Raw genomic sequence first — 13,571 nt, forward strand, 5'->3', positions numbered from 1 at the left:
AAATATAAAATAAAAATGTGTGTCAAAATAAAAATTCACTTATTTTTAATTTTCTTAATTATGCCATTTCATTTATTTAAAATGCAAATATGAATTCAATAATTAGTGAAGTTTAAAAATTAAATTTTAACTATTCAGTAACTAAGTAAAATGTTAGGATTAAATTTTATTTACCATATTTACATTAACTTAATTATTAGTAGTAATTCATAAACCCTAATTTGCAATTTACTATTTTCTATTTTCTTTAAATAGTAATAATCAAGAAAATATTAAAAGCCAAAATTATTTTGATAACTCAAAATTTTATAACTTAAACATTCTTTAATTAACAAGTTAATTATTTTAAAACCTAATCACAAATTGTTAAACCCTAATTCTCAATTAAACCTAAATAAAAGTTACCCTAAATATTAATTCTTGTAAAAATTAATAAAATGTTAAACCATTATTAATTTTGTTTCAAAGTAATTAGTTACCACACCTTTATTGCCAATTATAATTTTAGGAGATGTACCATAATTTAGAAACCCTAGTTTCAATATTGAGTAAGACCTTGATCTCATTAATTCATGTGATCACCCTAAATTAGAAACAACTCCAAAACCCTAGTTATGTGTTACATGTGATCATGTGAATTTCACCTTACATAGAGAACCTTATTATGTGACCAACAAATACAAGTCGGGATCTACCAACATAGAGCCAATTCACATGAGTCATCATTTCATGTCTCTAATTCCAATTTAAAATCTATATGATCCACTAGTGCCACCTAAATATAAACCCTAGCTTGTTACCACATGTTAGCACCATTGATCATCAATCCATTATACCATACCATTAGGATCAACCTCAACCATTAAACCCTAGTAGAACTATAATGATGAACCCTAGTACCAACCTTGTGTAGCAATTCACATCACATGCTCCTATTCAACTAAACCCTACTTAGGAAATGATAAGTCACTTAACTTAGAACCATTAGAGATTATTTAGTAAAGCAATTGTGAAGCCATCGTAAACCCTAATAGCTAATTTATAGAACCATCTTAAATAACCATCCTTTGATATGATGCTTAGAAGAAACCATAGCAATAAACCTGCCAATACTTGTTATATAGAAACCCATTCTATTTAAGAAACCAACTAGTTCCTATTAGTGAAACTAGATGAACCCAATAGTAAACCCTAGAAAGCCATAGCTCCTATGTATAGTAGATCATATTCATATTTAACCTGTTCTTCAAAAGTTATTCTTTTGAAGTACAAATGTTAATCAAACCTTAGAAGCCCTAATCCTTCTTTGAAATACTCATTAATTCTTAATTAACATGTTCTTCAAAAGTTATTCTTTTGAAGTATAGTATAAGTAATCATCAATCATGTTCTGCAGAATTTAAAATTAACAACTTGTTCTTTACCTATTATTCCACCATTATTCCTTATGTGTATGATTGTTATGATGTCTTATATCACTTGATTATGATGCTAATATAACCAAACCCTAATAAGAACCTTGTTTGAGAACCATTCTAAAAGTGCAACACACCCTAAAGAAATCTGTACAACTCATCAATCTTAAATCATCGGGATTAGGTTACGCTCGGGACGATTGCATTTCATACTATGCATTATAGCATTATTGCCAGTTCTTTAAACATTGTCCTTACCGGACGATGATGGTATTTCAGCATTTGGAGTTCTCACGTATCGAAGCTTTTGCTCGCATAATCTTGCGATCAAGAAAGGCAAGTTCATCGCTTGCTCATGTCATTTGATTATTTGTATCAAACTATATGCAAAGTACTATACTTATCACTCATGCATTGAAAAGCAAAGTATTATTTTACAATTATGAATATGACTATGTGGTGGGCAATGGAACCATGGTATGTGTTGATATGGTGGAGGTTCCATTGCAATGGGTTATATCACCCTAGGATTAATTACCAATGCCGTCCGAGTGATTCTAGCGCCGTACAAACCGCGTTGACCATGAGATCTATAATGGCTCTGGGGAAGCCAGCCGTATCTTTTCCCTTCGCACGCCAACGGATCGGAGAGACGGTGGGGTGCTCGGAGGCACTGCCGCAATAGGTTGGGAAATCCTTTTAAATCCCCATCCATTGGTGATGTTAATCTCTTCCGATCTATGAAGGATTGTCCGGAGTACACCATGAGTAAAGCCGTATTATCGGGGGAAGTCTACTGGAGGTGTACGGGTCGGACAAAAGGGTGGGTTTGCAGTCGCGGAGAAGGCGGTGTGGGCTTGGATCTTACACCTGGCCTCACACCAAAGGAAGTGTGGACGGGAAAGCCGACGCCTGGTTGGCAACAAGGATAAGGTCTCTTATGGGAAAAGTAACGCACCTCTGCAGAGTGTATCAAATTGTGGCTGTCACTCCCTGTTCCGGGAAGGGAACTGCGAACGCGGCAGGAAAGGAACTCCACGAAGTTCTGGTCAACTCTGTGAAGACCGACGGGCATAGTTTTCGGAATAAAATAAACCTTTTGAAGAAATGTTTACAAAAACTTGCATTGGCCTATGACTTTCCGGTCTATGGCTGTAGCTAGTGCATGATACACATATTTCCTAATATGAACTTGCCGAGTACGCTCGTACTCATTCTATCTCGTTTGAACCCCCTTCTTAGAGCAATGCACCGAAGGAGAAACTACCGTGGAACTCGAAGACAAAGGAGTCAACTGCAACAAGATGAAGAATCCAATCAACGTAGTCAATGGAGTCAACTCCTGCATCGGTTATTATGGAAACCTAGACTAGCAATAGAAGGGAATCTTTCCCTAATCCTAGCACCTAAGTAGCTAGATTTCTATAGCAAGCCAAGTAGCTCTTGAACTTGAGTTAGCAATAAGATAGATTACGAGTCGTTCTTCCGGAGCTTTATTTGAAGTTTTACCTCACTCGTAAAGTAGGAGGTTGTGTGGATCTTATGTAAACTGTTCGTGTGTACTTCTATAGACATACCTTGGACTCGCATATGTTTCTGTTGTACCACTCTGAGAGATGTAATATGGGTGGAACGGTGTTTCACTTGTGTTATGTCAACGACTTGTGTACTACACCATGCAGTGGTACGCTGGGTCATCACATCTACATGCAGCCTCACATGCATGAATCTTTTCTCTCGCTTCTCACATGCACATGGAAGCAAATGGGGGCTAGGACCGAAAGATTAAATAGGCCCCAAAGGCCATTAGCCGAATGTGAAATGAGAGGCATCGAGTGAAGATGCTCTTAGTGAAGATGAACTTCTTAGTTATATAGCTATAGATGGAGTCTCAAGCCCTACTGCTGGCAGCTGCGGTGGCTTTACTCTGAATCGGGGATGATGCTCCTTCTTTACATACAAGAAAGCTCTTGCTTTGGCGACTTCAAAAGGAAGCCCTTCTTTTCATCAGGTCCCTGACGACAAATGGTAGCTTTCGAAGCGTTGCACTTTTAATCTTTTTGCAGTTTCTTAGGTATACTTACCAGGTCTTGTAATTCCTGCTGTAAACTGCATTTTTTTTTTGACAAGACGTAAACTGCATATATGAGTTGATGAATTTGGCATTTCCGGCGCCGCGTCAGTTCCCATTCGAGAGACTACCCCCTGGTGACGTATTCCAAGCATCGCATAACCATCAGATGGTACATATGCGGCTGAGATAAACCAGCACCCCCGCTGCCCGCCGTGTGTCAAGATCGTGGCCGTCGCGACTCGCGCCGCCCGCCTTTCTTCAGTCCTCCTCCGCCCCGTCGTCTCCGCCCCACCTCGCCGATCCCAGCCGCCGCCATGGCGGTGCGCGCGACGGTCTCCCGCTTCCCCGTGACGCAGGACGCGCTGGACGCGTGCGGGGTCCAGTGGGGCATCTCCGTCACGCCCTTCGCCGCCGCCGACGAGCGCGGCCAGCCGCCCGCCGCCGCCGACCGCGGCGACCGCCTCCCGCGCTGCGAGCGCTGCTGGGCCTACTTCAACACCTACTGCGACGTCGAGCGCTGGGGCTGGGCCTGCGCGCTCTGCGGCACCCTCAACGGCTTCGACGACGACGCCGCGCGCCGCTACCAGCGCGCGGAGGAGCGCCCCGAGCTCAGCGCCTCCTTCGTCGACTTCGAGATCCCAGGTGCGTACTGCCGCCCGCCCGCCCGCCTCCCTGCTCCTGCTGCTGTCGTCTTGCGGTTTCCAGTTGGTTTCCCATGGATGGCCTTGCTTGCTTGGTGGTACAATTCTTCTGACCCCTGGATTGGATTGGGCTTGTGCAGTGGACGAGGTGGATGGCCTGCCGGCGCGGCCTGTCTATGTGGCGGCGGTGGATCTTGCCTGTAAGTCCAATTATCTTGCTTAACGCCTCGCGATCATGAAATTCTGTACTACTGGTGGAAGTTAATTTTGCATGTGAATTAGTAGTACATTTCTCATGATGTTTATACCCAAGTAATAAGCCACCTAGAAAAGAGAAGCATATTAAACGAGAATAGTTAGAGTGAATGCATATAGCTCAGATTCTTGTTGAGTTGTTGCTCTATATGATCAAATTGCCATCATGCTGCAATCAAATTCAGTTGGATCATCAAACAGTCTCCCCGAGGTTATGGTATGATTACTCTACATGATTATTGCTAGAATTGATTGTTGCCCTGTTTCACCGTCCTCAGGTTCTGAAGAGTTCCTGGAACTCATCAAGAGTGCGCTTCTGGCAGCCCTAGAAGGTTAGCATGTTTAACTTGCTGAATTTTGGGTTCTCAGGTCATTTTGTGCTGTTGGGTTGTCATGTTTCCATTTGTCCTTAATTGGGTTTCTCCATGCAACAGCTCTGATTCCAGGCTCCCTTTTCGGGCTTATGACATTCAGCCACAAGATTGGCTTGTATGATGTACAAGGTCCAATTCCTGTTGTGAAGAATGTGTTCATCCCTCCAGACTCAGAAGAAGATGGACCGCCTGTTGCCCTTGAAGATGCCATGCCCCTACTTTCGTTTTTGGCCCCTGTATGTTACATAACTATGATACTGAACCTATTCCACTGGCTTCAGGTTCTGAAGAGTTCCTGGAACTCATCAAGAGCTATAGCAAGTTTTACAGGTTGGTTTAGTCAATCTCAGGATTAACGTTTGATTGTGAGCAGGTCGATACATGCAAGGAACGAATTGCCGCTGCCCTGGAGACATTACGACCTACATCTTCGTGGGAGAGAGGCGCTGCTTCCGGGCAGGAAGCAGATACTGTTTTGCTTGGTGGGCGAGGTTTCGGAACAGCCATGTCTTCTCTAATTGACTACCTAAGTTCAGAGTATGGTTCTACTTTTGCTTTGGGTAAGTTAACACATCCCTTTCTGCGATTTTTAAATTGCTTCTTGTAATGTAAACAATTATGTTTCTTAAGATAATTGTATTTTGCAAAGAGTTTTCTACTTTCTGTTTTCATGCCTAACTACCGATTGTTTCTTGTTAATTTAACAACAGCTAGGGTATTTGCTTTTCTGTCTGGTGCTCCTGATTATGGAGACGGTCAACTAGATACTAGGAGATATGGCGAGCAATATGCTAGCAGAGGGGAAGATGCTGACCTTGCGTTGCTCCCTGAGCAGATACCTTTCTATAAAGATCTAGTAAGCTTCTGTTGATTTTGTAGAGAAAAATAAGTTACGTTTCCTTTACTCTGTCTACCCTGTAGTGAGCTTCGTGAAATTTTGAAACAGGCAGCTGTTGCTGTTCAAGCAGGAGTATGTGTAGACATATTTGCTGTAACTGATGAATATACTGATTTGGCTTCGTTGAAGTTTTTAAGTATCGAAAGTGGTGGCTCGTTATTTCTCTATGCAAATGCCGATGATTCAACACTTCCTCAGGACATGTGAGCTTGATCTTATGACTGCCCTCGTATTTTATTTTGGAAATTCTATCTGCCTAGGTTTCTGATAAAATGCGAATGGGGTTTTCCTCAATACCTTGCATTTCTCTCTGAACAGATATCGCCTGTTGAGTCGACCCTATGCATTTGGTTGTGTTCTAAGGCTTAGAACATCTTCTGATTTTGAACCTGGCCGCTCTGTAAGCAATCAAGCCACCTATTTTCACATTATCTGTCGGATTAAACCAGTGTATATCACTGCAAAGTTTTATAAAGCCACCTTAGGTGCCACTGACTTGTTTGGTGTGGACCCATATGTCATTGATGCAATGAGTGGTATAACGGTTACTGAAATTTGATGTGTTAGACAAGGATTTGACCCTTAACTATCCATCCTTTTGCAGTATGGTCATTTCTTTCCTGATCCGCAATATGAAAATGTGCAACATATTATCTGCTGTGATTCTTTTGCTACTTATGCCTATGACTTCAACTTTACCCATGCCGATGGCTTCTCCAGGTATTTTACTTTATTTTCACCATTAGACGTAGGTTGCTGTTAAATAATGAGTATCTGGAATTTAAATGCATGCCAATGAACTGCCGTCTACAATATCTGATATGCCTAATGATGTGGGCCCTGCTGTTCTCTGCGATATGATATGTTAAGTTTTTTTTGCATAAATTAGACTAATTCAGCATGTGTCCTGCTGTTATATTTGAGAGAAAATCCCACAATCAAATCCTTTTTGTTGCAATATTTTTTTGTAATCAAGGTAGACACTGACACAGGGTAAGTGCAAAGAATCAAATTTTTGTCCAACTCGTTGTTCAAACTTCATTTCATATCAGCCATATGAAGTGGTGTGGTATTTCAAATCATTAAGATATCCTACATAGATGGGTAACTCTACATACGCTATAAGCGGCTAATAATTTTCCGTACATGATCATATCGAGCTTCTAAAGAGAGCTTGCGCAATAAAAGCATAATTCATTTTCACTATTTGAAGAAACCTAGTTTTTGGTGGATCTTGTTAATCTAATATGCACGTGTGATACCCTTCACCAAAGGTCAGGTAATGTGATTTTCAATATTTTCAGGCACACAGAACCTGCTGTTGTACAAATTGCGTTTCAGTACAGTGTTGTTGAGCCTGTGGAGGAGGCATCAGGGAATGACCCACAGTCATATCCAAGGTACAAGACATGCGAGTTATTTAAGTTTCCAGAGATCCATCGTACTTTTCAAGCTTTAACTAGCTTTCGGACGCCTTGCCTCTTGTGATAATTGTATGTTTTGGGTTGTCTGAACTAATGCTTCTGCTTACATTGAGTAGTACACCAGAGTCTTGTTAGCATCTATTTTCATTCCATCTTTAATTATTCACTTTGTTTTGGTACTTTTGTTGTTTGCAATCCTACATCTCCACAGCTACAAGTTTTTTCTGAAGAGAAGGTTGAGAATAAGAACATTGCAGTATCGACCGGCTAAGGATATCAATGAGATGTATGACAGTGTTGATCCAGAGGCTGTCCTACATATCCTTGTTCATAAGGTAATCATATGTACTCCCTCCTTTCACTATTACAAGATGTTTTAGGTTTTTTTCGAAAATGCATGTATCTAGACATGTTTCAGTGCATAGGCTGATTAGGTTCACTCATTTCCGTCCATATCTATTCCACACTGAAATATCTAAAACATCCTATAATAGTGAACGGAGGGAGTAGTTTTTTAATCATGCACATAGCTTTCTCTGAAGATATTCAGCAGGTTGAGATAGGAAAGATAATTGTATAATAAATTTTGGAGGTGATTATTGCAAGAAATATCGATAAGATTAGAAATGGTCTGCCCAAGATCATGGAGTTAATTCTGTATGGATTTCAACCAACGAGCATTCTTCTAGCTGATCTGGCCTTTTTTGAGAAAGATGCTTCGCCTTTTCATTAGTGCACGCCCTGGGAAATTACTGTTTTTCCTTATTTAGTTTTAAGGTGCATACAGTACTATTTTTTGTCATCTTAATTTGACTCTCTTCTTGAACACTGCCATCAGGTTATTTTAGTTTCATTGGAAAATGGGGTTAGAGAAGGCAGACATTCAGTGCATGATTGGCTGGCTATCCTTATAACCCGGTACAATGATGTGTTGAGATCTGATGCACGAACTCCAGAATCACACATTGATATAGACTTCTCACAATTCCCACAGCTGCAAATGTTGCCTCAGTTTGTGTTTGCAATGTTGAGGAGCCCCCTTCTTCGCTTGCATGAAGAAGGCATCCACCCAGATTACAGGATATATCTGCAATGTCTTTTCAGGTATTCTATGTTTTTTTTTTTGTAGTGCTTGCAAGTCTTGGATAATGTCCAAAAACTTCTCTTGTGGTGATAGTTACTACAGCAATTTTTTGTTGTTGTTCCTGTGGTGATATCTCGTGCTTTCTTGTGAATTTAATTTCTCACTTGTGAGTTTATAATTCTCCTTTGAACTGTTCTCGCAGTGCACTGGAGCCATCTTCTCTAGCAAAAGCTATATATCCAGTTTTAACTTCATACTCCTCACCTAACAAGCAAGCATTCCCACGGCACACTTTGAGCCGTGCTGCTCTAACGATGAGTGAGAGCCCGATATTTCTTCTGGATGCATTTACCAACCTTGTCGTTTATTATTCATCCGCCGCTGATCCTTCACTTCCTTTTCCTCCACCCCATGACTGTAAGTATACCACACTCTTACAGTTTCTGGGGCATTTTTCTTAGTTGCATGTTTGTCTCAGCTGCTTATGTTCTTGGGCACTTAATACATATCCTGCAGGTCTGTTGAGAACAACGATTAATGCGCTGAAGCAGGACAGGTGTTTAACACCAAAACTGACATTTGTCCGTGGAGGAGAAGATGATTCATCATTGTTTGAGAACTATCTTATTGAAGAGCAAGATGTTGATGGTTCAGGGTTTACAACTGGTAAAGGGTTCATATCGTTCCGTGAGAGTATAAGGAATGAAGTAGCCGAAATCCTCAAGGAAGAAAGTGGCAGCTAGCCCCTGACCGCTTTGTGTCAATAGCTCTTGTTTTGACCTTACGGCGTAGACTGTAACTATTACTTAGCTGAAAATGAGAGATATAGCCATGGAGTAATAAAGAAGGGAGCTGTGTTCCGATCTTACAAGTAGTTGCTTGTGTCTAGGAATGATCTGTCAGAGAAGAACTTTTATGTTTGTGTATTCCCGTACATCTGGCACCGGTTAGTTTTCAGCCTGTGATGTTAGTAGCAAAGATGATGATGAAACACATGAATTTTACAGTAATACAAATATTCAATATACTGCTGGTGCTTGCCCAAGATTGATCTCATCTATCTGTAGTAGTGCCTTCATCTTGGGTGTGTTTGGTTGCTCGCACGGGTTTTTCGGTTTTGGCCTGCCAGTTCCCGCTTGAGTGAAAACCGAGCCTAGACATGTTTGTGCATTTAGTTTGGTTGGTCACAATGTGTTTTCGTGCAGTTTGGGCCTAATCTTTGTTTGCCCGCACCAGTGACTTAGCTGGGTGCTCTAGGAAAATTAAGGTGTTTGGTTATACGCAGCAAAATCTTTCTTATGGTTACCACTTCAAATTTGGTGATGTTACCTCCTCATAGCTGACAACACCTCACAGTTTACAGCACACACAAGTCGCACATATAACACAATAAGACATGCACCTAGACATGTAACAACAGATTAGTAAGCAGGTTTTACACACATGCAATCAGGGGTTCACATAAACTCCCCGATCAAAAGCCACCAGAGGCATTCCATGCCCATGAAACAACAATGGTTAAACCCCAGATCAAAAGGCAGCACACATGCTTGAAGGTTCATCAGTTCATCATGCTAAACTACTAGTAGATACAGACAGAGAGACATAAACAAGCAGGTTGTCGAGTAGCCATGGTTAGGGTAGGTGGCAGTGGAGCCGTCAGATTTGTAGATCATCACCGTCAGGCCGAAGGCCTTGATGTTGAACTGCAACGTGTCGTTATACTTGAAGATCATACTTGTGGACGATCTCCGGCGAGTTCCTCCCTAACACCATCTAGCTGCCGTAACATGCGACCTCCACCCACCCGTCACACCAGCGGCAGGCGGACACCGGCACACGCTGTGGGGCAGAGGGATCTTGATCCACTCTCTCAGGCCTAGCTGGAACGCTAGTGAAACGATGAACATGTGGAAGTCTTTCACGTCCCGTTGGACGTAGCACTGGCGAGGAATGAGGGGCATGTGCAAGTGCACGAGCTTGGGTTGGTGGCCATGGGCGTGCGGTGGCACCACAGCTGTCTGTACCCTGCACCAACGGCTTCAGCGCCTTGGTCCAAAGCTATTGCCACATTGTTTGCTCAAGGACTTCACTTACTAGGGAAAATAGAATAAATAAATAAATAATGCGCGGTTCAAGGGGAGATTGTCCTGGTACCGAGGTGGAAGATGCTAGCCCTTCCCCCACCGTGTCGCACTCTGACTTAACCACCTTGTTAGTACATAGACGAAGACGTAAGAAAAAGGGTTTACAATATAAAGGTAGTGGTGAACAAGATAATGGCACAAAACAACAAGATCATGGCACAGACCTACAAGATCATTGCTCCGACGAACATGATCATGGCAGTGACGAACAAGATGTACATGTACAACAATATATGCAACAAAACAAAAATGCGCTGCAATTGATCATGCACACACACATGAACAGAGATCATGCATAATCCGTGTATTTCCCAATTTGGAGGGTGCACAGATCTGACATGTAGACATTGGAGCCCAAATTAAAAAAAAGCAATCCAACTCTAATCTACTAGAATCTCCATCCATTCTACATTGAATGTAATAAACTAGCAATGTGAACCCCGCTTGCTTGCCGGAGTTGCAGAATCAACCGCTGGTAACCGCCTTAAAAAAACCAAACCTCTTTTCGAATCTATAGGATGGAAGACCTACCGTGAAGAAATCGGGGGGGGGGGAGTCACAGACGATGACCTGGATCTACCGATGAAGTTCCCCGACTCCGACTCTAGGACAAAATCCACCATGACATAGTTGCAGCCGCGGGCGGAATTTCCCATGGCGGAGGTGGAGGAACGCCGACCATGGAGGGCAACGTGTGCAGAGGAGGTGAGCGAATGGGGGTTTGTGTGGTGAGGACAGTGGAGTGGAGAGTTTAGGGGAAACGACTCGTATTCTCTCGCACTTGGTAGAGGATAGAGGATAGATACAACCGCGAAGAAGAAAAAGCACGCCCCAGCATCGCTCTGACCTAGATCAACACGTGTGACCAGTTCGCCCCCTCGCCCCGCTTACCTCCTCAGGAGCCCCTCCACCCTTTGCCGCCATCCGAGGTCATCGACGGCGTCTCTCGCGCCGCGGGAGCTGAACTCGCATCTGGATGCGACCGCGGGCTGTGAGCGGTGGTGGAGGGCGATGTGACGCAGCAGCCGTGGTGGTGCCCAATCAGCTATGCTGCCGACGGTGCTGCAGCTCGGGACCGATCTCGGCCAGAGATAGCTCGCTCTGCGGCTGCCCGGTTGGTGCATCATGTTGTTCTTGCTGCTGCTGCCATGCTCCTGTGCGTCAAGACACACAACTTTCATTTATATCATTTTTTTTTCATTTCAGGTAATCTTGAGAATGCTCCTTTGTAAGTCAAAAATGGTTATCAACACATATATTGATCGATCTCCGAGCCTCCTACTAGTATAATTGGCTATCAAGTCTGATCATGTCATGTCTTGACATGGTGGGCATGGCCGTGTCCACAATAAGGAATGATAAACTGCCTTTCCAAGTGCGCCACACCCGTTTTCTCTGTCACCGCTGGAATTTATTCATGATTAACGAGTGCTAACAAGTTGCAAAACTAGAAGGCCTCATAAGTTTATTCTGTCCGATAACCAAATGAAAAGGAGTTATACCAAGTTCACTAACCTAGATGCGAAAACTTATCCTAGTCGATCTAAGTAACAACACTCTCACCGGTAAAATACCGGTATTTAAACCCGTTGTAAATGTTTCCATCGATGCAAACATGTTTGAGTCAACTTCCTCATGGCGCGGGCGGATCAAAGCGGAGGAATGTTATGATCATTGCTTCTATTTGTTTCTCAATACCCCTTATTTGCATTTGCATTGGGATTTTTATATCTATAAAATGAAGGAAAAACCAAAGGTGGAGTACAAGCTAATAGAACGTAACGTTAGGTAGCTGCCGTTTGCAGAAAAAAGCAGCTATCACTGGAAGAGGTTCTAAGAGCTACCGAGAACTTCTGCCCTAACCGTATCGTAGGTAAAGGGGGATATGGGGGGGGGGGGGAGTAAAATGGATATTTGTTTCCATTAAGAGTCATGTTGGCACCAATGGAGTCAAGGGACAGAAGGAGTTTCTCGTTTAGATCGACGTTCTAGCCAAATTCCAGCATCGCAATATTCTTAACTTACTAGGCGGCTGCATTGAAGGTTCATTACGAGTTCATGAGTAAGAGACCTTTGTAGTGGCGGAGCTAGCCTAGGATATACCGGGGATAAAACTGAAAATATGTATCTTGGTAGGGGGGGGGGGGGCAACGCCCCCCTAGAGTTGGAAAAAATTCTTATTCCCAATTATCTCTTTAATATTGTTGCACCACATTGCATTATGTAAAAGTCCCATTCCTTTGTTCTATTTAGGTGTTGAACTTTTGTTAATGTAGTTCACATTGTGTGTTTACAGATCTTGGAATGGTAAGTTTAAAAGATCACATATACGCCTTTGGTGTGATACTGCTGTAATTAATTTCTGGAAAGAATGTCACAGCCAAATCATTTCCTGAATACGGATTAGGACCAACAAGCTTATTCAAAATGGAGGCACAAAGACTACTCAACAAGTTCAAGTAATCACACCAGTCTAATGGCCTTGCTCCCGAACAGACAACCCAACCACCACGAGCATGTCTACCCTTTTTCCGATGATTTTAAATTTGTATGCATGAATGCATGAGTAACCATGATACACAATACCACAGACTCAACAATCTAAAAATAGATGCATCACCATATAGATCAAACAAAGATAACCGGAAAATATAATGCAATATGTTAAATTTAGAGCAACGTTCTCTAGTTGGATGAGATTATGTGTTGATCCATTAGTCATGTCAGTACCATGGTCTTCTTAGTAGTTCTTATTCATTGTCTTACCCGAGCTTGGTCATGTTGGCCATGATAGCCTCAACGGGAATTATCAGGCTTGAGGGTGATTCAGCTACAATTCAAGGTATGAGAAAAAGCAATTCTGCTCTCACATTCCAAGTCCTAATGGGCTGAATAATTGCGAGAAATTTACGAACATTTGGTATGATGCTTCGTGTTCGTTCCCCATCTATATTAACTCACAACAAGTGAAAGTGCATGGAGCCCCTATCTGTGGTTTTGGTAATTAATGACAATCTCTATGGACTAATGTTTGCATTGAGTTATATTTGTAGGTGTTGTTCATAGGCAATGCTTGAACCATTTGTTGGCTTCAAGGTTGCAATAAGAAGAAATTAATGAAGGATATCAAGTGTCAAGTATGTCTTGAAGATGAAGATGAAGTGAGCCCTCAAGTTACTTCAAGACATCAACATAATGAAGTGCAAGTTCAAGATGAGCCAACTCGAAGAGATCATAAGCTTGAAGCTTGCCATGAAGA

General features: G+C 42.2%; 1 protein-coding gene across 2 annotated transcripts; it reads left to right on the plus strand.

The window, feature by feature from the left end:
• The first annotated feature begins 3,803 nt into the window (after window positions 1–3,803).
• On the plus strand, window positions 3,804–9,210 carry LOC124707548 (protein transport protein sec24-like). Of its 2 annotated transcripts, XR_007004907.1 has the most exons (15): window positions 3,804–4,131; window positions 4,271–4,330; window positions 4,664–4,717; window positions 4,820–4,995; window positions 5,133–5,319; window positions 5,470–5,615; window positions 5,706–5,860; window positions 5,976–6,057; window positions 6,262–6,377; window positions 6,962–7,057; window positions 7,293–7,416; window positions 7,920–8,185; window positions 8,368–8,582; window positions 8,682–9,019; window positions 9,074–9,210. XR_007004907.1 is itself a non-coding variant. In XM_047239210.1 (14 exons), exons 1-14 carry the CDS (start codon window positions 3,804–3,806, stop codon window positions 8,906–8,908), a joined length of 2,232 nt encoding a protein of 743 aa, XP_047095166.1. In that variant the 3' UTR covers window positions 8,909–9,210. The 2 variants fall into 2 exon arrangements, 1 of the variants encoding a protein (XP_047095166.1); XM_047239210.1 differs by having other exon boundaries at window positions 8,682–9,210.
• The last annotated feature ends 4,361 nt before the right edge of the window (window positions 9,211–13,571 follow it).

The sequence above is a fragment of the Lolium rigidum genome, chromosome 4 (genome assembly GCF_022539505.1).
Source record: "Lolium rigidum isolate FL_2022 chromosome 4, APGP_CSIRO_Lrig_0.1, whole genome shotgun sequence".
Taxonomy (NCBI): Eukaryota; Viridiplantae; Streptophyta; class Magnoliopsida; order Poales; family Poaceae; genus Lolium; species Lolium rigidum.